Genomic DNA, 24,926 nt, shown 5'->3' on the forward strand with positions numbered 1-24,926 from the left:
AGATATAACATTTGACAAAATCTAACATCCATTCATGACAAAAACTCTCAGCAAACTAGGAATAAAGGGGAACACCTTCAACTTGGTTAAGAAATCTACAGAACACCTAAGCTAATGTCATATTTAATGGTGAAAAACTAGAAGCTTTCCTGCTAAGATCATGAACAAGGCAAAGATATTCCTTCTCACTACTCCTTTTCAACCCCGTAATGAAAGGCCTACCTAATGCAATAAGACAAGAAAAGGAAGTAAAAGGTATACAGATTAAAGAAATAAAACTGTCTTTGTTCACAGACTACATGATTACTTATGTAGAAAATTAGAAAGAACAGACAAAAACACCTTCTGGAATGAAAAAGCAATTATAGCAAAGCTATGGAATACAACATTAATATACAAAAGTAAATCACCTTCCTATATACCAATAATGAACAAGTACAATTTGAAATTAAAAGCATTACCATTTACATCAGCATCCCCCCAGATGAAATAATTAGGTATAAATCCAACATAATATGTACAAGACCTATTTGAAGAAAACTATAATCTCAGGTGAAAGAAATTTAAAAATGAAATAAATGGACAGATATTTCATATTTATGGATAGAAAGGCTCAATATTATCAAGATGTCAGTTCTTCACAACTTGATGCATCGATGCAATGCAATCCCAATAAAAATCCTACTGAGGTATTTTGAGAGTATCAATGAACGATTGTAAAGTTCATATGGAGAGTTAAGTGACTCAGAACAGCCAATACAATATTGAGGAGAAAAAGTCAAAAGACTGACATTGTCTGACATAAAGACTTGCTATAAAACTGTAGTAATCAACACAGGGTGGTATTGGCAAAATAACAAATAGATCAATGGAACAGTTTAGAGAGCTCCAAAGACTCCAATGTGGGGCTCAATCCCAGGACCCTGAGATCATGACCTGAGCTGAAACCAAGAGTCAGCTGCTTAACCAACTGAGCCACCCAGCTGCCCCCACAATGCAGTCTTAACATACAATCTAGCAATTATGCTCTTTGGTTTTATCCAAAGGAGTTGAAAGCCTATGTTGGGGTATCTGGCTGTCTCAGTCATTTTAAGTGTTGGACTCTTGATTTTAGCTCAGGTCATGATCTCAGGTTCATGGAATCAAGCCTTGCATCGGGCTCCCTGCACAGTGGGGAATCTGCTTGGGATTCTCTTTTTCCCTCTCTCTCTGCCTCTCCTCCCCAATTTTCTCTCTCTCTAAAATAAATAAATCTTTTAAAAAAATAAAAAGGAAAGCTATGTTCACACAAGAATTTGCATTCAAATGTTTGTATCAGCTTTATTCATAATTGCCAAAACTTGGAAGCAACCAAGATTTCCTTTAGGAGGTGAATAAATAAACTGTGGTACATCCAGAAAATGGAATATTATTTAGTGCTAAAAAGAAATGAGTTATCAATCCATGAAAAGATATAGGGGAACTTTTGATACATATTTGTAAGTGGAAGAAGTTAATCTGAAATGGCTACATACTATATGATTCCACATATATAACATTCTGGAAAAGGCAAAACTACGGATACATTAAAAAGAAGAGTGGTTATCATAGGTTAGAGGGGGAAGAAGAGATGAATAGACAGAGCACAGAAAAAAAAATTTTTTTGAGCACAGAAAATTTTTAGGGCAGTGGAGCTATTCTGTATGATATTATAATAGAAGCTACATGTCATTATACTTTTGTCAAAAGTCATAGAATGTACAACACTAGGAGTGGACCTTAATGTAAATATAGACCTTGGGTGATAAGATTATATTAACTCTCCATTCCCTAGGAATTATTGATGTTAACTGCTTATTGTAGTTTTTACTGTTTAGTGACTTTTTTTTTTTAAAGATTTTATTCATCCATTCATGAGAGACACAGAGAGAAAGAGAGGCAGAGACACAGGCAGAGGGAGAAGCAGGCTCCATGTAGGGAGCCCGATGTGGGACTCGATCCCAGGTCTCCAGGATCACGCCCTGGGATGAAGGCAGCGCTAAACCACTGAGCCACCTGGGCTGCCCTGTTTAGTGACTTTTTAAAAAGATTTTATTTTTAAGTAATCTCTACACCCAACATGGAGCTCAAATCCACAACCCTGAGATCAAGAGTTGCATGCTTTACTGACTAAGCCAGCCAGGCGCCCGTTTCATGACCTTCCTTGAACTAATTCTGCAGTCTGTTCTCTGGTGTATGTAGCTCTTGAAGTATCTGCTACAGTGGCATAGTGATTAGCTAATGATTGGTCAGAGATTTCCTTAAATACTTGGAACCAAAAAAAATGTTCCAGTGTTTGCAAAGAGCCTAGGTGTTTGTTATGGCATCCTTTCCACATTCACCAGGTACTTTACAACTCTGCCATATTCCTTCACTTCCTTTTTTTTTAGAGCCTCAAAGTCAGCAGGGGGTGAGAATTTAGGGCTTGCCGGGGTCTTTCCTGAGCATGCATCTGGCCTAGATTGTTAGGAGCTTTGTAAACCCTTACAAGACACTTACAGCCCAGCCTTTCTAATTAGCCTATTGTTTATTCCAGCTGTTATCTATCATAGCAGTCAGCAGCAACCCAAGACATTATATTGTAAGTGTTTTCAACAAATGCCCTGTGGGAAGAAGCTTTAGCACTAGGCTAGTTTGGAGTTAGGCAAAATAAAGACAAACCTTTGACCCAAGATTCCAGGGAGCCACCAGACATAGTTAGAACAAATATAGTTGACCCTTGACCAACAAGGGGATTTGAGTAGTGAGCCCCCTCATTATCCCCTGATACAGCTGAAAATCCAGTTATAACTTTTGGTTTCCCAAAAACTTAAACACTAATAGCCTACTGTTGATCAGAAGCCTTACAAATAACATAATCAATTAACCCATACTTTGTATATGTATTATATACTGTATTCTTACAATGAAAAGAAAATACCAAGACAATCATAACAAAAATACATTTATAGTACTGTATTTATTGAAAAAAAAATCTGTAAGTGGACCCATGCAGTTCCAACCCATACTATTTAAGGGTCAACTGCAACTAATTACAATTCTTTGCTTATGAAGTATGTTTTGCTCCCTTTGGTACCAGGAATGCAGGTTATTTTTACAACCACCATTGATCTGAGGAGCAGAGGATGGGGCTGGCGTAGGTTAAAACACCACACATTTTACTGTTTGTATTAAAAATCAGCCCCTTTCCCCTGAATAAGTATTTGACGGTTTGCTACAGGCCTTTGACTAATTTCCAAAGTCACAAAAAGTTGATTCTGATAATTTTTCATTTACCCATTTTTCATTTGCTTTTATAGGGGGGATGAAATTTGGAGTATTTTATTCTGCTATTTTCACTGATATCACCTTAGGTTGTTTTTAACATTGATATTGGCTAGTCTAGAGCTAAAAACACTAGGTAACTAATATATCTTTTAGATCTTTGTGAGATATAAATGATCAGGATGTTGAATTTTGTGTCCAGAAGTCAGTTCTTGGGGGAATAGCTCAGTGGTAGAGCATTTGACTGCAGAAGTCAGTTCCTTATAGAAATTCTATCTTTCGGGATGCCTGGGGGGCTCAGTGGTTGAGCCTTTAGAACAGGTCATGATCCCTGGTCGGGGATCAAGTCCTGCATAGGGCTCCATACAGGGAGCCTGCTTCTCTCTCTGCCTCTCTCTGCCCCTCATGAATAATAAAATCTTTATATCTTGAAAAATCCAAGTATATGACAGTTGTTCAGCTAAGCAGATGCCCAAAATTAGGTAGTGCATGTGCTTGATGCAAGGTTAGCCCTGGATAGGTTTTACATCTAATATGATTCTCAAGTTACAGGTTCTTATATTCTAAATTAACTCAGATTCTCAGAAATGATTCACACAAACCCAACTCCCTAAAAAACTAATTTATAAATCATAATATCAATTAGTTATTTCATAATGCAAACTATTTCTGGCAAGAAAACCAACATCAGTCCATTTTTTGGGGTCACTGTTTCCCAGTTTGTTAGTGCCCTGGGAAGGACCAGTACAAAGAATCACTGATGAGTATAGTGAAGATAATGTAGCTGGGTGTTCTCATAAAATATTTCTTCTAGCCAGAGTATCAGAGAGAACTTCTATCTCTAGTTCTAATTTTCATTTGTGAAACGTCAATTACAGTGCCTGCCTAAAAGTATTTGTGTTATGATTAAATGAAATTACACGTCTATTACCTTGATATCATCACAAAAGACAAAAACCAATACAATTTTGGCTTAGACAAAAATTCAAGCTTCATTATTCACAGAATCCAAGGAATGGCTGAATACCAAACCATAAAAAAACAGAAATGCCATAACTTCCTGTCCTTGTTTGACTTTACTCTGTGTTCAGTTCTGTTCTCTACCTCTACAGCCTGGTTTCCTCTATATGTTGAGGAATGTGGTCACTGATAACTCCCAGGCACTACATTTTTCAATTTGGCTATTGGAGAGTCCTTTTTTTTCCTCTCTTTCAATTCCTGTTAGAAAATACAAGAGGTCTGTTTGAGGTATGTGCTCAACCCTGAAGAAATCAGTTGTGGCCAAAAAATTGGGAACACTTAAGAACATGGGAATTGTCCCACAAGAGCGATGGAGCTGACAGAGGAATACTGGGTTAAGTTGTATTATTAACTTATTCCTTCCTTTCCATGTGTATGTGATTTGAGGTGTCCCTTTCCTTGTGAAGAGTATATATCCTCTGCCCATCAAGGTTGAGCTTAGTCATATGACATGTTTTAGCCAATGGAGTGAAAGGCCATGGCATACAATACCCTTTTGTAGAAGCTCTAAGACTTGTCATGATTTTTGGGGTACTTGGCTGGCTCAGTCAGGAGGATATATGACTCTTGACCTTGGGGTTGTAAGTTGAGTCCTACCTTGGATGTAGAGATGAAAAAAAGCAAGCAAGCAAGCTAGCTTAGAAAAAAATAAAAAGGACATCATGATTTTTTTTCTAACAGTTTTACTCCATCCCCACCATGAGAAAGGCATGTCTCACATTAGGACCTGCCTCTCAAATCTGGAATCCAGGATGAGACAAGACATGGTGCACAGCAGAGCCTTCTCAAAGCCTGAAGCACCATTGTAGGCTACATGAAGTATATATGTAATATAAGCAAGAAAGTACTTTGTTTTGTAAGCCACTGAACTCTCAGAGTTGTTATGTAGCATAGCCCAGTGAAAGTTGACAAGTGTAAGCAGTTCCCAGAAAGAGAGGGGAGATGCTGGCTGGTGAAATATCAAATTACTTAAACATTAAGTTACTTAATGCATTCAATATAGACTTCCCTGGGGGATTCCTGGGTGGCTCAGCGGTTTAGCGCCTGCCTTTGGCCCAGGGAGCAATCCTGGAGTCCCGGGATCCAGTCCCACGTCAGGCTCCCGGCATGGAGCCTGCTTCTTCCTCTGCCTGTGTCTCTGCCTCTCTCTCTCTCTCTTTCTGTCTATCACAAATAAATAAATAAATAAAAAATCTTTAAAAAAATATAGACTGCTCTGGAGAAATATCAATAAATTCCAACTTTCCAACTGTCACTTTTAGTAAGCCACAAAAAAAAAATCCTCATAAAGATGAGTTATAATATAGCTTCCTCCTCCTCTCTGAAAGTAGAATGTTCCTATGAAACCTTTGTAAGCTGAAATGGCATAAACTGAAGAGTATCCTCCATTTTCCATTACTTTGCTTTTACAAAAGCCCTACATTAATACCTGTTTTCACTAATCAAAAGAAATTTTTTAAAAAAGATTTTATTTACTTATTCATGAGAGACAGAGACAGAGACAGAGACACAGGCAGAGAGAGAAGCAGGTTCCAGAGGGGAGCCTGATGTGGTACTCAGTCCTAGGTCTCCAGGATCACACTCTGGGTCGAAGGCAGGCGCTCAATCGCTGAGCCACCCAGGCGTCCCACCAAAAGAAATTTGAAGAGGCATTTATACTTGTATATTGAGAAAAAGATAACATTTATATTCCTTATAGTTATCTATTCTAGTCTATCTATTCTATTCTACCCTGTTTGGATTTGGGAAAGACCCTGGTCCAACTGGCAATTCATTTATTAACTATTCCTTAGAATAGTGCATTTCTACAAAATGATTCATCTAATTCAGGATTTTACTTTCCTCCACTATTAATTTCAGAGGATTCTCCCAGTCAGAGGCTTTGTTGTTCTCTCCTCATTCTACATTTTTTTAAAGGTTTTATTTGTTTATTCACGAGAGATACACACACAGAGAGAGAGAGAGAAAGAGAGAGAGAGAGAGAGAGAGGCAGAGAGAGAAGCAGCCTCCAAGCCGGGAGCCCGACGTGGGACTTGATCCCAGGTCTCCAGCATCACGCCCCGGGCAGAAGGCAGGCCCTTAAACTGCCGAGCCACCCAGGGATCCCCCTCATTCTACATTTTGTTTGACCATTTCCACTCTCTGCATACTTTCCCTGGAGGATAATAACAATTTACACAACCTCAACCTACCAACACAATGAAAACTCCCAAATATATATTTTTTAAATTTTTATTTATTTATGATAGTCACAGAGAGAGAGAGAGGGAGGCAGAGACACAGGCAGAGGGAGAAGCAGGCTCCATGCACCGGGAGCCCGATGTGGGATTCGATCCCGGGTCTCCAGGATCGCGCCCTGGGCCAAAGGCAGGCGCCAAACCGCTGCGCCACCCAGGGATCCCCCAAATATATTTCTTGACCAAATCTTGCTTGTTAGCTCTAGGCACACTTTCTTACCTTCTCACTGGACATCTTTACTTGAGATCCCATTGATATCTCAAACATCGTTGTTTAACTCATTGTCTTTCTTTTCAAATCTTTGTTGTTGCCTGAATTGTCTCTCTTGTTTTTTTTTTTTTATTTTTATTTATTTATGATAGTCACACAGAGAGAAAGAGAGAGGCAGAGACATAGGCAGAGGGAGAGGGAGAAGCAGGCTCCATGCACCAGGAGCCCGACATGGGATCCGATCCCGGGTCTCCAGGATCGCGCCCTGGGCCAAAGGCAGGCGCTAAACCGCTGCGCCACCCAGGGATCCCCGTCTCTCTTGGTTAGCAGCACTACCATGTACCTAGTTGCTAGAGCTAAGTTTTGTCATCACCTTAATTTTTTCCCCTTTGCTTATGTCCCTGGTACTCATATAATGTAATTCTTTCAAGTCTTGTAGATTCTGTTCTCTATGCATCTTTCAAATCTTCCTTTCTCTGATCTTCCTGCCACAGCCTTTAGCATAGGTCACCACACATTTCATTACTTTTTAAGTTCCAGTCACTAGTCTGAATGCTGGAGATAAGAAATGAATAAAGGTACACCTCCTAAGGCCTAGAACTCACTTTCTAGTCAGGAAGATAAACATCATTTCACTTACATAATTGGATAAATGCTGAGATAGAGCTATATGTAGGGGACCATGAGAAATCAAAGAAAGAATGCTCCTTAAACTAGCAATTTCTAGAAGGTAGAATCTTGAACTGAGTAAGGGTGATATAGAGTAACAGAAAACTAAGGTGGAAAACATTTAGGGAGAAAAAACTGCCTTAGCAAAGGTGTGAATGGTGGTAGTAATGTAGGAAATGTTAAAGATTGAAGCTAGAAAAGTTAAGTGGAAACCGAATCATGTAGCTGGACTTAATTAAGGAACTTAGACTCAATCTTAGAAGATAGCAGTTTCAAACTGGGATAAACAAAGCCCCTCAGAATTCAGTGAATGGTTGGGGGAGGGAGGAGCAGGCCAGCTGCCCCTCATGGCTTTGATTCTGATACCTACTTTTAATTAGAGCAGCTCAGCTAACTTTCACACCATCATCTGCAAATACTTCCCTTACCTATGGGTATTGTTTGCTTATCAAAACCACACAAATAGAGGTTAGAGAAGATATCTTTGGCTTTGGAAAGCATGAGGACTGAACAGTTTAAGAACTTGCTCTGAAGAGAAAGCACAAGATAAGACATTGTTATTATTTCTGTATTGTTTTTTATGGCTTTTTCATGGTTCACATCTGATCGGTACTGTGCACAAAAAAAATAGGTCATAGGAATCTACTGTGAACACCTGCTTTCCATCAAGTTCAAAGAACCTTCAAAGGACTTGTGATCACAGCTTACGATCTATCCTTTAAGGTCTATTTTACCATGAAAAGCACTCTTTTTCCCTTTCCTTAACTGTGAGAAAAAATCAAATTAAGTGCTAATTGTTCAGTTCTGAGACACGTATCAGTTTATTTGAGAGGCAGTAGGAAAAAGAGGAAGAACTTGTCTTCTTACCCTCATTAAAGTTCTCAAAATCCCAGCATTGTGTAAAGACTTACATGACTGGCCAGAGATAGTCCACTGGCTCCTCTTGAGTGGAAACCTGGCTCCTCTGAGAACAACTAGAGTTCTCCAGTGAAAGCTGGAGTAATAACAGCAACAATTAATAATACTTAACTGAGGGCTTCCTATGTTTCAGGCACTTTAAATGTGTTAACTTACTTGATCCTTACAATAAAGCTAAGATACAGGTACTGTGTGATCCTCATTTTATGTATGAGGAAGTTGAGGTACAGAAATTAAGGAATTTAACTTATTCACAATACCTAGATGGTATGTGACAGGGCTAGAATTTAAAACCAGACAGTTGGCTTCAGTATTTGATCTCACAATCACTGAGCTATAGTGTATTTTTAAGTGGGTCTTAAGGAGAGTCCTTCTTTTAAGGCAGAGGATGTAAAAGGCTAATCCCAAAAAGCGTAGCCTATACCAGGGCTTAGATTTTTTAAAGTCAATTTGTTTTATTTCTACCTTTGATAGGAAAGCCTTGCACCTTGATGGTCCAGTTCCTCCAAGATTGCTACAAAAGAAGTTGAGGCTGTGTCCTTATGAGTTCATTTACCTCTAAGGCTCAATTCTAAGTGGCTCAACTATTTTATTTTGCCCCGGGAGGACAATATAACTAAACATTCTTATGGCTTTTAGTCTTTAAGGAACACCAGATGATCTTTAATTGATTTACTCAAGTAATACATTCTAAGCCAAATCATCTCAGGGTGTAAACCTACAATTCAACATGGCCCTTTCCTAAGGAAAGACTGTTATATTTTTAATTCGGATTTAGGGATTTTTTGATAAAAACTAAGAAAAAAGTTTGTAAAACATAGCTATAGGTTTTGGGGAGCCACTGAATGGGAAATTTGCATTTTAGATCATTCTAGTTACAGCATAAAAGATTAATTTAAGGAGAGCATAACTGAAGGCTGGATGATGAAAAGGCCTTTATAACAGGAGGTGAAAGATGAAAATAACATGGACACAGAGAACGGTAATAAGCATTGAGGAGAGGGCAGATTAGGAAAAACTTTACTGAGTAAAAGAGGTAAAACTTGGTGAATTATGATGGTTACTTTCCCTTTGATCTACTGAATCATTTTTGACCTTTCTTTTGTTCTGTGTTCTGGAGGGCGTGATTCTATGGGCTGTATCATCCAAGCTCCCTTAATGGATGGTATCTTACTGAGGGCTGGAGAGCAGTGGGAGAAAAAGGTCAAGGAATTCTCTCCTCTGCTTACAGTACATCTTCAGTGGCCCCTCTTCCATAGCTACAGTTCCTTCTGGGTTCTAGTAATACGGGGCTCTTATTTTGCTTCCTAGGGACAGGTGATGGTAATATCTTCCAGCTATTGCTGTTCTCTGGGTACCTCACAAACCACATTTAATCCCTTAACTTCCTTCACCTCTATAAAATGTCTTTTGGTTAAACTCTCTTCAGTTAAGCCCTTTGAATCTTTTTCTTGCAGAGACCTGACTAGTCATGATTGATGGGGAAAGAGAGAAGACTACAGAGAATTTAAGTGACTCCTGGGTTTAGATTCTTTTGCTTCCTAATGGATTTTATTTAGCATTTTCCCGAATGCTTTGTTAGGACATGCTCTGTTCAGACTACTTGGAGTCTGTCCCAGCACCAACACCTTGGTATGCATCTCTAGCAGGGGATTCAGGCAGGTTCTCCAGAACCAAGTATGGTGCTTAGTGCACAGTAGTACTCAACAAATGAATCTCCTCTTATATTGTCTCTGAAACTCGGAAACTATTGTCACATTATTATAGGCCCTTATACACACAGATCCTCAACTTAGCACTGGTCTATTATTTTGTATTTAACGTTGAGTTCCAGATTTTGAAATGCACACAGAACAGCAGAAAGGGGCTATTAAAAAACAACAAAAATAATCCTAACTGTAGTAAAATAAAAAATATTGAAGAAACTGGGAAAATTAAGAAATGCTTTGCATTGGGAATGTATCAATGCAGATTTCAGTGCCCAAGCAGTTGGTCCATGGTGGTGGTGTTTTGTTGATCCAGTTATCATTTTTTTCTCCAACAAATAATTCAATATGATGAACATTCTACTCTTTATCATATACCAATCACTTCTAAAGAATTTAGTTCAATCTTCACAATTTTTGTTAAGCCATAAGCAAATTGTTTCTACTCCCTATATTGCCCTTACACTTTATACTACAATACCCTAAATACTTCAAATATATCAGATATAATAGAAGCCTGCATATTTCCCACCCCTACCACACATTTTAAACTCCGAGAGCTTTTTAAAAGTATTCATGTCTAGACCTTCCCCTGATCCAAGCCAATTAAATCAGTATCTCCAGCTATAAGGACTGACATCGATATCGCTTAAAAACTCCCCAGATGACCCTAAAATGCAGAGTTCAGAACAAGGCTCCAAACCACAAAAGAAAACAAAAGAGATCACACAAAAAGGTATGAATCTCCACAGAAATATAAACACAAGATACTTGTGCCCAGCAAGCTATTTATCCCTTGCTAACTTCCTGTTAAGCTTTTTTTTTTTTTTTTTACTGTTAACCCTCAACTTTTGCATATTGGAAAGTTGATTCAGAGCCTTTCAGTTGGTTTTGCTTCCTTGTTTGACATGTGTGGTTTGTTGACAAGCTGCCCATAACCTGGTAAAATACAGCCACAGTTAAACCTGCCTCTGAGTCAGCAGTGGTTTTCTAATCAGTGGGGTTTTACTCGGAACCCTAAAAGACGGTGAACTAGAACACAAAAGTGAAGGAATCAAATAGCATCTCAAAGAAATTAAAAATTATAGTTTTGGTTGTGGAGTGGGAGGGTGACTGAATAAAGCAGTGATGCTTTCGATGTTTTTAAAGAAAACTTTAAGGATCAAAAAGTAAAACCTACATTCTACATTTGTTTTGCAACATGCTTTTGGGTTCTTTGCAATGGAATACTCTTTCAAAAGTTCTGAAAGAGAAATATAGTAAATGCAGTTAGCCTTCAATAAATATGAACAATCTGAATAATTCTAAGTCTTAATTTGGAATGAGGTAATAAAGGAAAATAGTCAAAATATATTTTTATTCCATTTTGTTAAGGTAACCAGATGTTCCATGTTATTTGTATGTTCTATTTTTTTTTTTTCAAATGGCTTACCCTATGTAGTGTCTAAGCTATAAAGAAATGCAGGTAACTTACCCTTTGTCTATGAAGCCTAATCACATTTTAATTCAGTGACACTTAGTAGCTCACAATGGTACCTGATGTATTTCACAAATGGCAGGAGGCATCCCTTGCACTTTTTTAGCAGTAGTCACTATCCACAGGATGAGACTGTAGATGGTGAAACAAGGGAAGTTGGCTCCTTTCCTTTCTTCTCTGCCTACCCTCCATTATCTGCCAAGTCCCTCCTTTATCTCTTAGCCTATACAGGTAATATACACCCAAATTAAGCTTTGTATGGTCTAGGTGTTTGGGTTGAAGGATGTAGGTTACGTCAATAAACCAACAGATCAAAATAACAAAATAAAATAAAACAAGACAAAAGAAATCTTGCCTGTGTGGGATGCCTGGGTAGCTCAGTGGTCGAGCGCCTGCCTTAGGCTCAGGGCGTGATCCCAGTGATCCCAGTTCCGGGATCAAGTCCCACATCAGGATCCCTGCAGGGAGCCTGCTTCTCCCTGTGTCTCTCTGTGTCTCTCTGTGTCTCTCATGAATAAATCAACAAAATCTTAAAAAAAAAAAAAAAAAAGAAATCTTGCCCATGTGGAATAGGAAGGGATGTCCTGGACTACAACATAATCTGTTAAGTTAATTCAGCTGAAGCAGGGACTCATAGAAGTGACTAGAACGATTCTCCATTAACCTGAATCTCTGCAGAGAAAGCTTGGGAGGTCTCCCTTTGCTTTCTGAAGGGAGATTCCAGCCAATTACTTTAGGCTCTTCTATGATGTGAGTTGCATTGTTTCTGATCAAGTGCTTGAAGGTGTTAGTGACCTAATTTTTAATCATCCAGATTAGTTTTAAAATAACTCTAGATAATAGTAACATACATGCCTACCATTAAATTTATTTTACATATAAAATGCTTTTATACATCCCATTTGTCTCACTTGATGGTTATATCAATCTTCTGTCCAAAGTAGGAAATGTAGCTTTGTTAAGCCTTTTTATAAATAATGCTTCTTAAGGAAAGGTAATTGGACGTGCAGAAAAGGTCGAGTTTGGGCCAGAATGCATTTTTTTTTTTTTTTTAAAGTTCAGTGGCCTTTTCATGTTTTACTACATCCTACTAGGCCTAGCAATGCAGTCTTGGTAGAGAAATACCATATAGTCCTATCTTAAATTGTCTACTACAAAAAGTAGCAATGCAGAAGGGGAGAGACCTAAGGACCTCATTGGTTGGGAAAATCTACAAGCAGAACCTGCTAGTGGGGAATGTACGTTCCGTTAAAAATTTGAGTCCTTACTTTGAGCTAGACTCTGCTAGAGGCAAAGTCACAAAAAATGGGTTACCAAGAGTCACTGCCTTTGAAGAACTTTCTGAATCTAGTGATTCGGCCTCCGAAGGACTTACATTGGTAGATGCTCAAGAGTAAGGGTGGTCCAGATGATCGGGTCAACAGAGTAGGCAGAGAAGTGGAGGAGGCCTCAGTGTTTGTTAGCTTGATATACAAATGCTCTTATTTGTTAAGTCAAATATTCACCACGGACACGTTTGCAAATGAGGACAAAAACGACTGCTTTCCCCCTCCACTTTTAAAGTTTCGAATCCATCTTTTTTAGGGGCCACTCTTGAAGGCAGAAAAGCTTTTTCTATGTATTAACATGGTTCCTCTACAGTAGTGACCCATCAGAGAAATAAACCCTAAACCCTAAATTCGTTTTTAAAAAAGAACAGGGAACTTGGGTTCGAGTCACGCCTCTTCCATCGACCGGCTGGCTGTGTGATATTGGGCAAGTCTCCTGTCAGGGCGTCTTTTCCGTCTTTAGGATGGTGACTTAAAGGCCCGCCTCCCGGGGTTTTGCGAGGGTGATCTGAAACAACGCCTGTGAAAGCATCTGCTCTACCACCTCTAAGGTACGTTCGTCACCTCCGACTTCTTTCCCGTGTCGCCATTTTGAGCTCTAATGAATCACGATCCAAGTCTTCAGCATCACCACAGGCACCTGACCTCTCCTCACAGCCACTCAGCCCCTCACGGCCGGGTGCAGCTTCGCGCTGAGGGGGTCTGCACCGTGCGGTCCGCAGCGCAAGTCACACACTCCTGACGGCCAGGACAGACGGACCGAAAAGCTGTCTCAGGGCGGAGAGCATCGCCGAGACGCACGCGAGACTAGGAGAGACCAGCGGCAAAGCCGCCCACCGCGCACGCGCACGCGCACGCGCACGCGCACGCACGCGCACGCGCACGCGCACGCGCACGCGCACGCGCACGCGACGCCCTGCGCCTCCCTCCCCACGCGACGGGGCGGGCCGCGACGTGCCCACGTCGGGCGCCCTGACGCTCGCTCGCTCGCTCGCTCGCTCGGCGTGCGCCGCCGGCCGGAGTCGGTAGCTGCGGGGTTGGGGGTCGCGCCGCGCGGAGCCCGCTCGCAGGGAGGGGCGGGGCTTCCGCCTGGCGGGGGTGCGCGCGCACACGCGCCGCGGAGGGCCGACTTCCGCGTACCCGCTCTCCGGAGTGTGGGCGTCGGGACGGTCTTGTCGTTCCTCTGAGTCAGACATCTTCCCTCTGGTCCCACGACCGAGGTGTCAGGGCGGAGGCTCTGTCATGCCGAACTCGCGGCCCAGGCCCCGTCGGGGCGCCCGCAGCGGCGCGGGGGCCGCCGGGCGGGACGAGCTGGTGTCGCGGTCCTTGCGGAGCGCCGAGCACTGCCTGAGCGCCCAGGACTTCGGCACCGCCTACGCGCACTACCTCCTGGTGCTCAGCCTGGCACCGGAGCTGAAGGACGACGTGAAGGTGAGGAGGACGTCGCTTCGTTCACTTGCCGGCAGATCCTGTGTTCTTCGCGTCAAACGAACACATGGGGCCCATGGGGCCGACGGGGGTCAAGAGGAGGGGCTGGTGGTTGCTCTTGATACTTAGCGCGCGTGCTTGGCTTGGCTTTTGTCCGCACCCACAGTCAGCCCATCAGAAAATCCTTTCGGCTCCATCTTTGAAATACATCCACGATTTTACCGCTTCTCGCCACCTTGCCCTTTACTACCCTGGTTAAAGCCTCAGGTGCCTGTGGGCTCCTAACTAGGCTTTCTCCTGTAGCCTGTCTCGCCGCCGCCTGCGTGAGCGTTTCCCAACAAGTGAAACGATGTCACTTCTCTTTCTCCAAAACTTACATCTTCCTATAAAGGCGGTATTGCAAATGAGGCCACAGGTGATTCTCTCTCTCTTCCCGTATCTAATTCTAGCATATCCCTGCCTCAGGACCTTTGCACTTGTCCCGCTTATATGCAGAAGGAATAACTTTGAATAAAGTTTGGATTTAGCCTAAAGTAATCATTTAATGATGCGTTCTTTAAGCCTCAGTTACTGGACTGTGATGGTTATTCTATTTAAGTGCTCTGAATTTTTTCAAGTTATTTTAGAATCTAAATTAAAAAAAAATGATTTCACTTAATTTTGTTGACTTTTCGGATGGGATGATTCTTCGCATTGTGGAACGTTTAGCGGCATTGTCGATCTCTACCTGCTAGGTGTGACATATAGATGTTTGTAGTTAATATAGATTCAGTGTAAATTTCGGGAGCCCTGGCCCCCAGGAAGAGATGGTGCTATGTTGAGATACAGTTAGCTCTTAAAGGGAGTCAGCCGCAGAATAATGGTTCAACCCAAGTATGGGTTCTTTAATTCTTTGTTCCTTAGGTTTCTCCTTTTTAAAAACAATGAGCACCTTTTTTATACACATTTAGTGTGCATCAGAATTATAGCTAAAGCCTGTCTTTGAATGCCTCTTGTTCAATAGGGTTCCTGCGGAACCAAAGCCCATACATATATCTTTGTGTGGACCTTAGCAAACGATCTCTTTAGTCTTATTTCCCTGCTACTCTGTTCCCCATGCCCACACTTCAGCCACACCAAGCTGGTTACCTATAGATTTCCTGGCCTATTTCATATCATCTGTGTTTCCTCCCCCTACCCCCCAGTATTGTAGAATCTTCTTCTGTATTCTTTTTATTTTTTAAGATTTTATTTATTCATGAGAGACAGAGAGAGAGAAAGAGCGAGGCAGAGACACAGGCAGAGGGAGAAGCAGGCTCCATGCAGGGAGCCCGACGTGGGACTCGATCCCGGGTCCCCAGGATCAGGCCCTGGGCTGAAGGCAGTGCTAAACCGCTGAGCCCCCCTGGGCTGCCCTGTATTCTTTTCTCTGTAGTAAACTCCATCAAGATTCAGTTACAAGTATCAATTCCTCTGTATAAATCTGTGAAGATGATGTAAAATGTGTTCAGGATGAAACTGGAATGACTAAAGCCTTCTTCCCTCTTCCTGTGGTGCTGTGGTTTGGAGATTGGCTACAGGGAAGTGAGATTGGAGCTAGGGTGACAGTGGGAATGCTGTTACTATGGTCCAGCAAGTATTACAAGGGCCAGACTATGTTGTAACAGTGGGGATGAAGAAGTGACAGATTTAAAGATACTGAGACAGAATTGACTGGGTTATAAACTAATTGTATTGGACTTAAGGTAGCATTATAAAATGACTTAGTGGGGATCCCTGGGTGGCTCAACGGTTTGGCGCCTGCCTTTGGCCCAGGGCATGATCCTGGAGTCCTGGGATCAAGTCCCGCGTTGGGCTCCTGGCATGGAGCCTGCTTCTCCCTCTGCCTGTCTCTCTTTCTCTCTGTGTCTATCTTGAATAAATAAATAAATAAAATAAAATAAAATGACTTTAGTGGTTTGAGGTTGAGTGGTACCTTAACCTTATATCCTGTGTGAGAGAAATGTAATAGGTTCACTTTAGATCATTTTGAAATTTTTCAAAATTGTATGTTAAATTTCTCCCAGCAAGTCTTCTGTGAGGATAGGAACAGGATTTGTGTTGTTCATTGCTGTGTTTCAGCTCCAGTTCTTTGCACGCTAATTACTAAGGTGATCAGTTAATAATAGTTAGCTTCTGTTCTTTGTGGAATCATCGACCATTGTTGTATGTTCTTCATTTATGTTATTGACTAAATTGCTGTTTTCTCTTCCACACAGGAAACTTTTCAGTATACACTGTTCAGATGGGCTGAAGAGCTTGATGCTCTCAGTCGAACACAAGACTTACTTGGCTGTTATGAGCAAGCTTTGGAACTGTTTCCTGATGATGAAGTAATTTGCAATAGTATGGGGGAGCATCTCTTCAGGTTTGTAGTGATTTCAGTATTACTTGTTAAGAATTCTGTATCAGTCTTGATCAGGGATCAATCACACAGTAATTTGAAAGGGCAAGTTTAATATAAAGAATTATTAACTGTGAAGGATTGGCTAGTAAGAAGTAAAAAGAACCCAAAGAATATAAAAATAGGAGATATAATATGTAATAACAGATCAATTTTAGTATTATGTTGTATACTACGTAATAGCCACTGCCCCGAGAGCTGAGATAGAGCATCTAAGGAAGGGTTCCCTTCACTGGGCTAAGATCCAGACCTTGTTGGAGAGGACATAGGTGTGGGATTGCAGGATGACAGTGAAGTAAGTCACTGTGGTTCCTTGCCAGGGATTTGTAAGTCTCTTCTCTGGATCTGGCTGGAAACCTGCCATTGGAAATTAATTTCTGTCTATTCTCCACAGAAACTATATAATTAGGAAAACATGAAAACACCAAATTTTTGTTTTAAACTTGTTTTATTATATCTGGTTTCACTTCTTTGTACAAAGGAGAAGGAGCCTTCTTGTTTAGGAAACACTGTGATAATGTCCTGTTCTATATAGTGAGATCCTTTTACCTGTTCCAGCAGTTGCCCTTGAGTATTATTGCTTTGTTCATCCAGTCATATTAAGTTTTATTCAATGAAAAATTCTATATAAGAAATACCTTTGTCAAAATGTATTAGTTTCAGTGATGGAGCTACTATACGGTTTAATAGTCTTTTTTTTTTTTAAAGATTTTTATTTATTTATTCATGAGAGACACAGGGAGAGAGGCAGAGACACAGGCAGAGGGAGAAGCAGGCTCCATGCAGGGAGCGTGATGTGGGACTCGATCCCGGGTCTCCAGGATCATGCCCTGGGCCAAAGGCAGGGGCTAAACCGCTGAGCCACCCGGGGATCCCACTATATAGTTTAATAGTCTTAATCAGCATGGCCTGGGGAGTGCAGTGAGTACTCCTTTGAGACAAATATTTGATAATTTCTAATTGTAGAGCATGATAATAAACAGGAAAATGAGGCAGATTGTCAACCAAGGCTTGCTTGTTCACCCTGGCAGCTAACCTGATCCTGATACACAGATTCCATCCCTACTATTTAGCAACCACTTTCCCTTAAAGGGAAATTTAGATTTAAAAGATTTTTAAATAACTTGTCACATTACTTAAAAATCTACATTTAAATTTAAAAGTTTTCTTTAGTTCTTCAGTCCACATAAGGGGAATTAGTCTATAGCATTCAATTATATTTCCAAATAATATGCATGTAACGATCATATCATTCTGAAACTTATGTTTAAGGATATACTCAATTTAACAGAAAATTGGAGCTCTACATACTTTTGATGGATTGTAACTTGGTGACCTATTGTAGGATATTAGTCTGAGCAGTTACCATTTATTGAGACAAAAAAATGCTTAAGGAGATATAATTATGCAAATTTTCTTTTTTAAGATTTTATTTATTCATGAGAGACATAGAAGAGAGAGGCAGAACACAGGTAGAGGGAGAAGCAGGCTCCATGCAGGGAGCCCGATGTGGGACTCCATCCAGGGTTCCTAGGATCGTGCCCTGGGCTAAAGGCGGCGCTTAACTGCTGGGCCACCCAGGCTGCTCTAATTATGCAAAATTTCTATTTTAGACAAAGAGAATTCAGAACTTGTGATAGGGTGAATGTAACTTTGGCTATACAGTTTGTCTTTGTTCTCTACAACAGTGTTTCTTAGTTATCGTCCTCTACTTTCCTTATCAAAGACAGTGGGTCACTCAGTTCCCACTAAAAGAATCAGTGCTCCAGGAGAAAAAGGTTTCCAGAGTAAACCATAGCTTCCCCTTCTTCCTTCCTTTTTTTTTTTTTAAATTTTTTATTTATTTATGATAGGCACACAGTGAGAGAGAGAGAGAGGCAGAGACACAGGCAGAGGGAGAAGCAGGCTCCATGTACCTAGAGCCCGACGTGGGACTCGATCCCGGGTCTCCAGGATCGCGCCCTGGGCCAAAGGCAGGCGCTAAACCGCTGCACCACACAGGGATCCCCTTCTTCCTTCCTTTTATTTATGAAATATAATTTGTGTCTGGAAAGCCTTAACTTCACAATCTTGTCCAATAGTATCAGATTTAAACAAAACATATTTTTTAAGTTACTAATTGGGAAGGTAATTTTTTTTTTCTAGTTAAAAGAAAAAAGGTGGTTTTATAGTTTGTTGATACTGACACACATGTTGAGTATATCAATATGAGTTGTACTTTAATTGAGTGGACCATACATTTTTCAGTTATGGTTTAAGAAAACTGAATAATAAGATTCAAACTTAAGGGAAGCACAAACTCCAGGAAATTATTAGGGACAGGCTTGGTATTGATTCAGCAGATTGTTGATAGTTAAAAATTTTAAAATAGCTGTTGCTAGGTTTGTTTCATCAAGTAATGATTACATAAAATGTATTTTGTATTGTGTGCAGCGTCAGTTGCAGAGTAAGAAAAGATAACCCTGTCTTCAAGATATTTAAAAATAATGGATACAAATCTTAAACATGAGTGCCTATCATTTGAGATAGGGCCAACACCTTTTGTTAGAGTGTAGTTCCTTGTTTGGCATTCCAAAATGTCTTTTTTTTTTTTTAACTAAACCATACCTAGAATGAATAGTCTGATTTTTTTTTTTTTTTAATTGACAGAATGCTTAAAGGTCCTTGTGAAGAAGTAGGAGTGTAAAAGGGTTTTACTAGCTTACTTCTTTTTAATTTGTGGACCATACCCTGGTACAAGTCCACATATTATCAGTTAGTGACAATTGTATTGGTCTACAAATATTTTAACAAGGGGAGATGAGTTCTTCATCACAGAAATTTCAGGAAGCACTGTTCTAGATAGTTTGATAGTTTCCCCCTTTTATTGTTGATTTGCTCACATCTTATTCAGTAGCAATTTTTTGGGTGACTTGCCTTTGATTTTTTCCAAAGCATTTAGCTTAGTGTCCTCAGAAATAATGACTCTTTTTTTGCAGTTATATTTATTTATTTTTTTCTTTTCAAAAATATTTATTTATTTGTGAGAGAGAGCGCGTGCACATGTGCATGAGTGGGGTGGGGGCGGGGAGGGACAGAAGGAGAGGGAGAAGCAGGCTCCCCACTGAGCAGGGAGCCTGATGTGGTACTTGATCCCAGGATCGTGGATCATGACCTGAGCCAAAGGCAGACACTTAACTGAGTGAGCCACCCAGGTGCTCCTATTTAATTTCTATAATATTAATTAAAATATGTAATTATAATGACAGGTATAACTTTTATAAACTGGTCTGGCAGCAAACACAGTTGACTCTGGATAATTCACTCAGTTGCTGAGAGAAAAGGTATACAGGCATACTACAGAGAAGCCTAGTAGCCTTAGACATTAGTATGTTAAATACAGGGAATGGTTTTTAGAAAGCACTGGTGTTCTAGTGGGTTGGTTAAATGGAGGATGACTCTGAGAGCTTCTACTATAGTTTTTTTTTTTTTTTAAATTTTATTTATTTAGGACAGTCACACAGAGAGAGAGAGAGGCAGAGACACAAGCAGAGGGAGAAGCAGGCTCCATGCACCGGGAGCCCGACGTGGGATTCGATCCCGGGTCTCCAGAATCGCGCCCTGGACCAAAGGCGGGCGCCAAACCGCTGCGCCACCCAGGGATCCCTATACTTTTGTACAATAGTAATTTATAGTCAGTTTCCTAGAATGCATGAATACAGTAAGGGTTCAGAAAGGGAAAAAATGATAAAAGATTGTAATCCTCACAAAAGGCTTTTCAAAGGTGATGGTTCTTGGGTTGAGAATTTGGATGCTGGAGAGGGATTCTCAGGCCTGATGAGTGGCATGAACAAAGGCATAGTAATTGATATCGTAATAATTGAATATTTTGTCTGTCATTTTTTACTATAGAATGGGCTTTAGAGATGAAGCAGCTGGATATTTTCATAAAGCAGTGAAACTAAACCCTGATTTCAATGATGCAAAGGAGAATTTTTATCGTGTTGCAAACTGGTTGGTGGAACGCTGGCACTTTATCATGCTTAATGATACTAAAAGGAATACAATTTACAATGCAGCAATCCAAAATGCAGTTTGTTTGGGATCCAAGAGCGTTTTGGACATTGGAGCAGGAACTGGAATACTAAGGTTTGTTGTAATTGTGCTTTAATTATATATATATATATATATGTAAATTAAAGCTTTTACCAAATATAGAAAATTTAAGTGTAATTCAAAAATAAAGTTTATTTCTCATAGTCTTATGATTATTCATATAACCACTGTTATTGTATTTTTTACTGTAGCATTATCAAGAACTGGACATTACTAAGAATTTGGGGTTACTCTTGAAATTTTTTTTTTTGGTGACTCTTGAAATTTTGAATAATGCCTTTTAAGAGTACTTTTTATATTAACATTCTGGTTGAATCTAGTTGTCCAAGTGAAAGCTTATCAACATTTTTCATTCCAGTTGTGTCTTCTTAAAAACATGAATGTCATGATTTATTGTATGATTTGTTTCTTAATAAGAATATTGGTTCACTTTTTTTATGTGGAATGAATAATGTTTGTGTTAAAGAATAAAAGGAAAAACCCCATGTTTAAGCATCATAATTCCACTAAAATTTGAATAACTATAGTGGATTATTTTTTCTTGATGGATCGCTTTTTCACCTTGCAGCATGTTTGCTAAAAAAGCTGGAGCACACTCAGTATATGCTTGTGAGTTATCCAAGACCATGTATGAACTTGCCTGTGATGTAGTGGCAGCAAACAAGATGGAAGCAGGAATCAAACTCTTACACATGAAGTCATTTGACATAGAAATTCCAAAACACATTCCTGAAAGGTACTATATAATGTATATATACATGTATATATAAATTATTTTAGTTTTTAATAATCCACTAGTTTTTTAAAATTAAGATACTCATGTTTAGAGCTTCTAGCCCAAATAAAAATGCCACAACCCTTATATTGTAAAGATAGGAATATAGGATCATTTAGCATAAGATGGATTTTCATAATAAGGTCATATTCTTGATAAATATTTAAGGATCTTGAGAAAAACTTGTGCTAAGAGATTCAATAAATAAATTTGACCTTTAGCAAGTTACTTTACTTTTGTTATTTTCAGTATTCTGGCTTGAAAATAAATACTACCTCCTGTGTGGTCACTAACTATTTAAAAATTGTAGTAAGAAATAATACATTAGTAGATTAGGCTTAATGGACTTGTCATATTTTGTGTTATCCTTGGCTAACATGAAAGCTTTGGAAACGTCAGCTGTCAAAGTATTTTGGGCCGAGTTCTTCAGATGTTTTGAATATTATCTCATAAGTCTTGGCTTTTCAGTATATCATCTGGCTTTAATCTGTATCACAAAGGTGATGGCATTTTAGAGCTAGAATGGGTTTACAAATCATCTGGTCCAACACGATCATTTTATAGACAGCTTTCTTTATGTAGCACACTTGTTTCACTACTTGGCTGTTTTTTTTTTTTTCTCATCTTATTTAAATTCAGTTTATATTGAAAGAGGACTTTTATATTCTTGTCATTTGGACTGTGATTTTTTAGTTTTCTTCCATATGTATAATGATATATATGTTTACATAATACTTATGCTTTTCAGTAGGCTCTACATTGATTTTTGTGAAAGAAGTCTTATTAGATTGTTGAGGCAGATAGACACATTTTATAGAAATAAACAGTGTCCTGAATTATCTTAATCTGCTCAGGCTGTCATGACAAAATAGCACAGACTAGGTGGCTTAAAAAACAGACATTTATTTTCTCACAGTTCTGGAGGCTGTAAGTGCATGATCTGAGGGTGCTGGCCAATTTGGTTTCTGGTGAGAGCTCTTTTCCTAACTTGCAGATAGCTGAATTCCTGCCCTTTCTTTTGTGCATGTGAAGAGAAAGAGAGATCACCTGTGTCTCTTCCACTTTTATAAGGATACCAGCCCTGTCAGATTATGGCCCTACCTTTCCCTTGTGACCTCGTTTAACTTTAATTACCTCCTAAAGACCCTACTTCCAAATGTCACTTTGGGAGTTAGGGCTTCAAATTATGAATTTTGGTGGTACAAAATTCAGTCCATGGCATGAATCAGTTACCTCAATTTAACCTTCATTTCTTTCACAGATGGTATTGTAGGAAGGACCTATGGGTTTTGAATTAGTAGATAAGGATTCCATACTAACTGTTTTTATTTTGACCTTAAGCAAATCTAGAGACTACAAGATGTTGGACTAGATGATACGTTCTAAATGTATACAATCATAAATACTGAAAATTTTGTGTATTTATATAGTATTGGGTTGCTTGTGGAGCATATAAAAGTTGTTTCTGTCTTCAAGGCACCTGCAATCTAGAGAGGAAGATAAGGAGTATTCATTGAACTTTATCTTCTTCTTTTTTTTTTTTGAAACTTTATCTTCTAGCTGCATAAATTAATGATACTGGTAATAAGTGCTGAAGAAGTTCAGAGAAGGGAGAAATTGTTTTGGTAGGTCTTTGAATGAAATTTTCTAGAAAGAATGGTCAGCAGATCACAGCTCTGTGGACCAAGCTTTTGTGAAAACTTACAGGTAGTAGGTAAAGCAAGGAGCAACAAGAGAACTACGATGAATGTGTAAGAGGTAAACCTGGATAATGAAAGGAGAAGAAAGGATTTTGAGAGGGAGGCCTTCTCCGGTCCATTATATGTTATTTGTAGGTTAAAGAAAATGAGAACTAAGAACAATTATTGATCTTGATAAGTAGGGGAGTTATTTATGATAGAGAATATTTTTATAGAGCATTGGGGACAGAAATTCATTTACTCAGCATTAAGGAGGGACTGGTAAAGGTAAGGTATGAAGCACTCTTAAGGATTTAGGTAATGAAAGAATGGCCTGAAGAAGCAGCAGGGTCAAGTGAAGTTTTTGTGTCTCCCTACCCCACAGGGTGCCAGTGGAGAATAGAGGAGCCTGTGGAACAGTAGAGTCAAATTCCTTAAGATTTGAGGGTAGATATTTAAAAAATGAAATGTTTTAGAAAATTTTACATGTTTCTATAATATACTCTTCCTTTATTCTCTCAGCTTTAACATCTTTATTAAATAGCATGATATCGTACTCACATGTATCTTTAAAAAATCATTCTATAGAGTATCCCTAGTTGTAACAGAAACTGTCGATGCAGGTTTATTTGGAGAAGGAATTGTGGAGAGTTTAATTCATGCATGGGAGCATTTACTTTTGCAGCCAAAGGTAAGCAGCATGAAAACACTTAAATTTGATTAAGAATTCATTATTTCAGCAGGTATTTATTCATCCCCTCGTGTATTTGCAAAGCAGTATGAAATACATCCTCCTGTCAGGGTACATACTGTGTAGTTGGAAAGAAATACATGCAAAAAACCATTTAATCATGTAATATGTATACTTGTGTTCATCTATGGGGTATAGAGACCAAATAACTCCAGGAAGGAATTTATAGTAAGTGAGGTTACATTGTGGGATGGATATTGTGGAATTCTTGAGTAGGGTTGAGAAAGGGAAGTACTTTCAGCCTCAGTAGCCCTTACTGGATTTTTGGTAAACTATCAAAAAAGGAGTGTAGTGATAACTGGCTTGGTATGGTTTTAAGGTACTGATTGATTGGACAGAACTAACTCTTAAAATTGCCAGATTGTGTTTTGTAATGAAGTCCTCTAATATGGCTCATGAACTGTGGGTTTAGTTTTTTTTAATATGTGATGTGAATGAAAGTCTTTTTTAAATTTTTTTATTTTTTTGAAAGTCTTTTAATATGTCATAAGAACTTACTATTTACAGAAAATACTTGAACTTAAAATACATAATTAAAGGCTGAAAAGAAGAACAGTTTGTTTTTCAAGTAGGTAATAGTGATTTTGGCTTCTCAATTGAGTCTTACCCAACAGTTTTTTGTTGCATACAGACTTATAGCTACCCTCCTCTTCCTGCTTGTACTGTTGAAAAAAAAATATGTATATACATGCATGCATATAGAGCAATGAAAATGAAATAAACTTTTTAAAAAATAAAATTAGTATTAACATGGAATCACATTCATTGTTTTTCATTTTTTATTGTTTTTATTCAAGTATAATGAACATACAGTGTATATTAGTTTCATGTGTATAACATAAATATACATTACTCACTGTTCATCATGATAAGTGTACTCTTAATCTTCATCACCTGTTACACCCATCCCCCCACAATCACCAGTTCT

The 24,926-nt window shown here is 39.2% G+C and overlaps 1 protein-coding gene and 1 long non-coding RNA gene across 3 annotated transcripts in view; one reads left to right on the top strand and one right to left on the bottom strand.

Moving 5' to 3' along the window:
• Positions 1-13,673, bottom strand: part of LOC129516841 (uncharacterized) — a 37,158-nt gene extending 23,485 nt beyond the window's left edge. Inside the window, exon 1 of the long non-coding RNA XR_008665880.1 lies at positions 12,896-13,673. This is a non-coding gene — a long non-coding RNA (uncharacterized LOC129516841). The remainder of the gene's footprint in view (positions 1-12,895) is intronic.
• Positions 13,674-13,850: 177 nt separating this feature from the next.
• The window catches only part of PRMT9 (protein arginine methyltransferase 9), a 42,660-nt gene continuing 31,584 nt past the window's right edge, over positions 13,851-24,926 (top strand). Inside the window, exons 1-5 of one of the 2 annotated variants that reach the window (XM_055336421.1) lie at positions 13,851-14,279; positions 16,514-16,662; positions 20,590-20,826; positions 21,362-21,529; positions 23,836-23,938. In XM_055336421.1, coding sequence (XP_055192396.1) covers positions 14,091-14,279; positions 16,514-16,662; positions 20,590-20,826; positions 21,362-21,529; positions 23,836-23,938 — 846 coding nt within the window. In that variant the 5' untranslated portion in view covers positions 13,851-14,090. The remainder of the gene's footprint in view (positions 14,280-16,513; positions 16,663-20,589; positions 20,827-21,361; positions 21,530-23,835; positions 23,939-24,926) is intronic. The other variant, XM_055336420.1, reaches the window with a different exon arrangement.

The sequence above is a fragment of the Nyctereutes procyonoides genome, unplaced genomic scaffold (genome assembly GCF_905146905.1).
Source record: "Nyctereutes procyonoides isolate TBG_1078 unplaced genomic scaffold, NYPRO_anot_genome, whole genome shotgun sequence".
In the NCBI taxonomy this organism is placed as follows: Eukaryota; Metazoa; Chordata; class Mammalia; order Carnivora; family Canidae; genus Nyctereutes; species Nyctereutes procyonoides.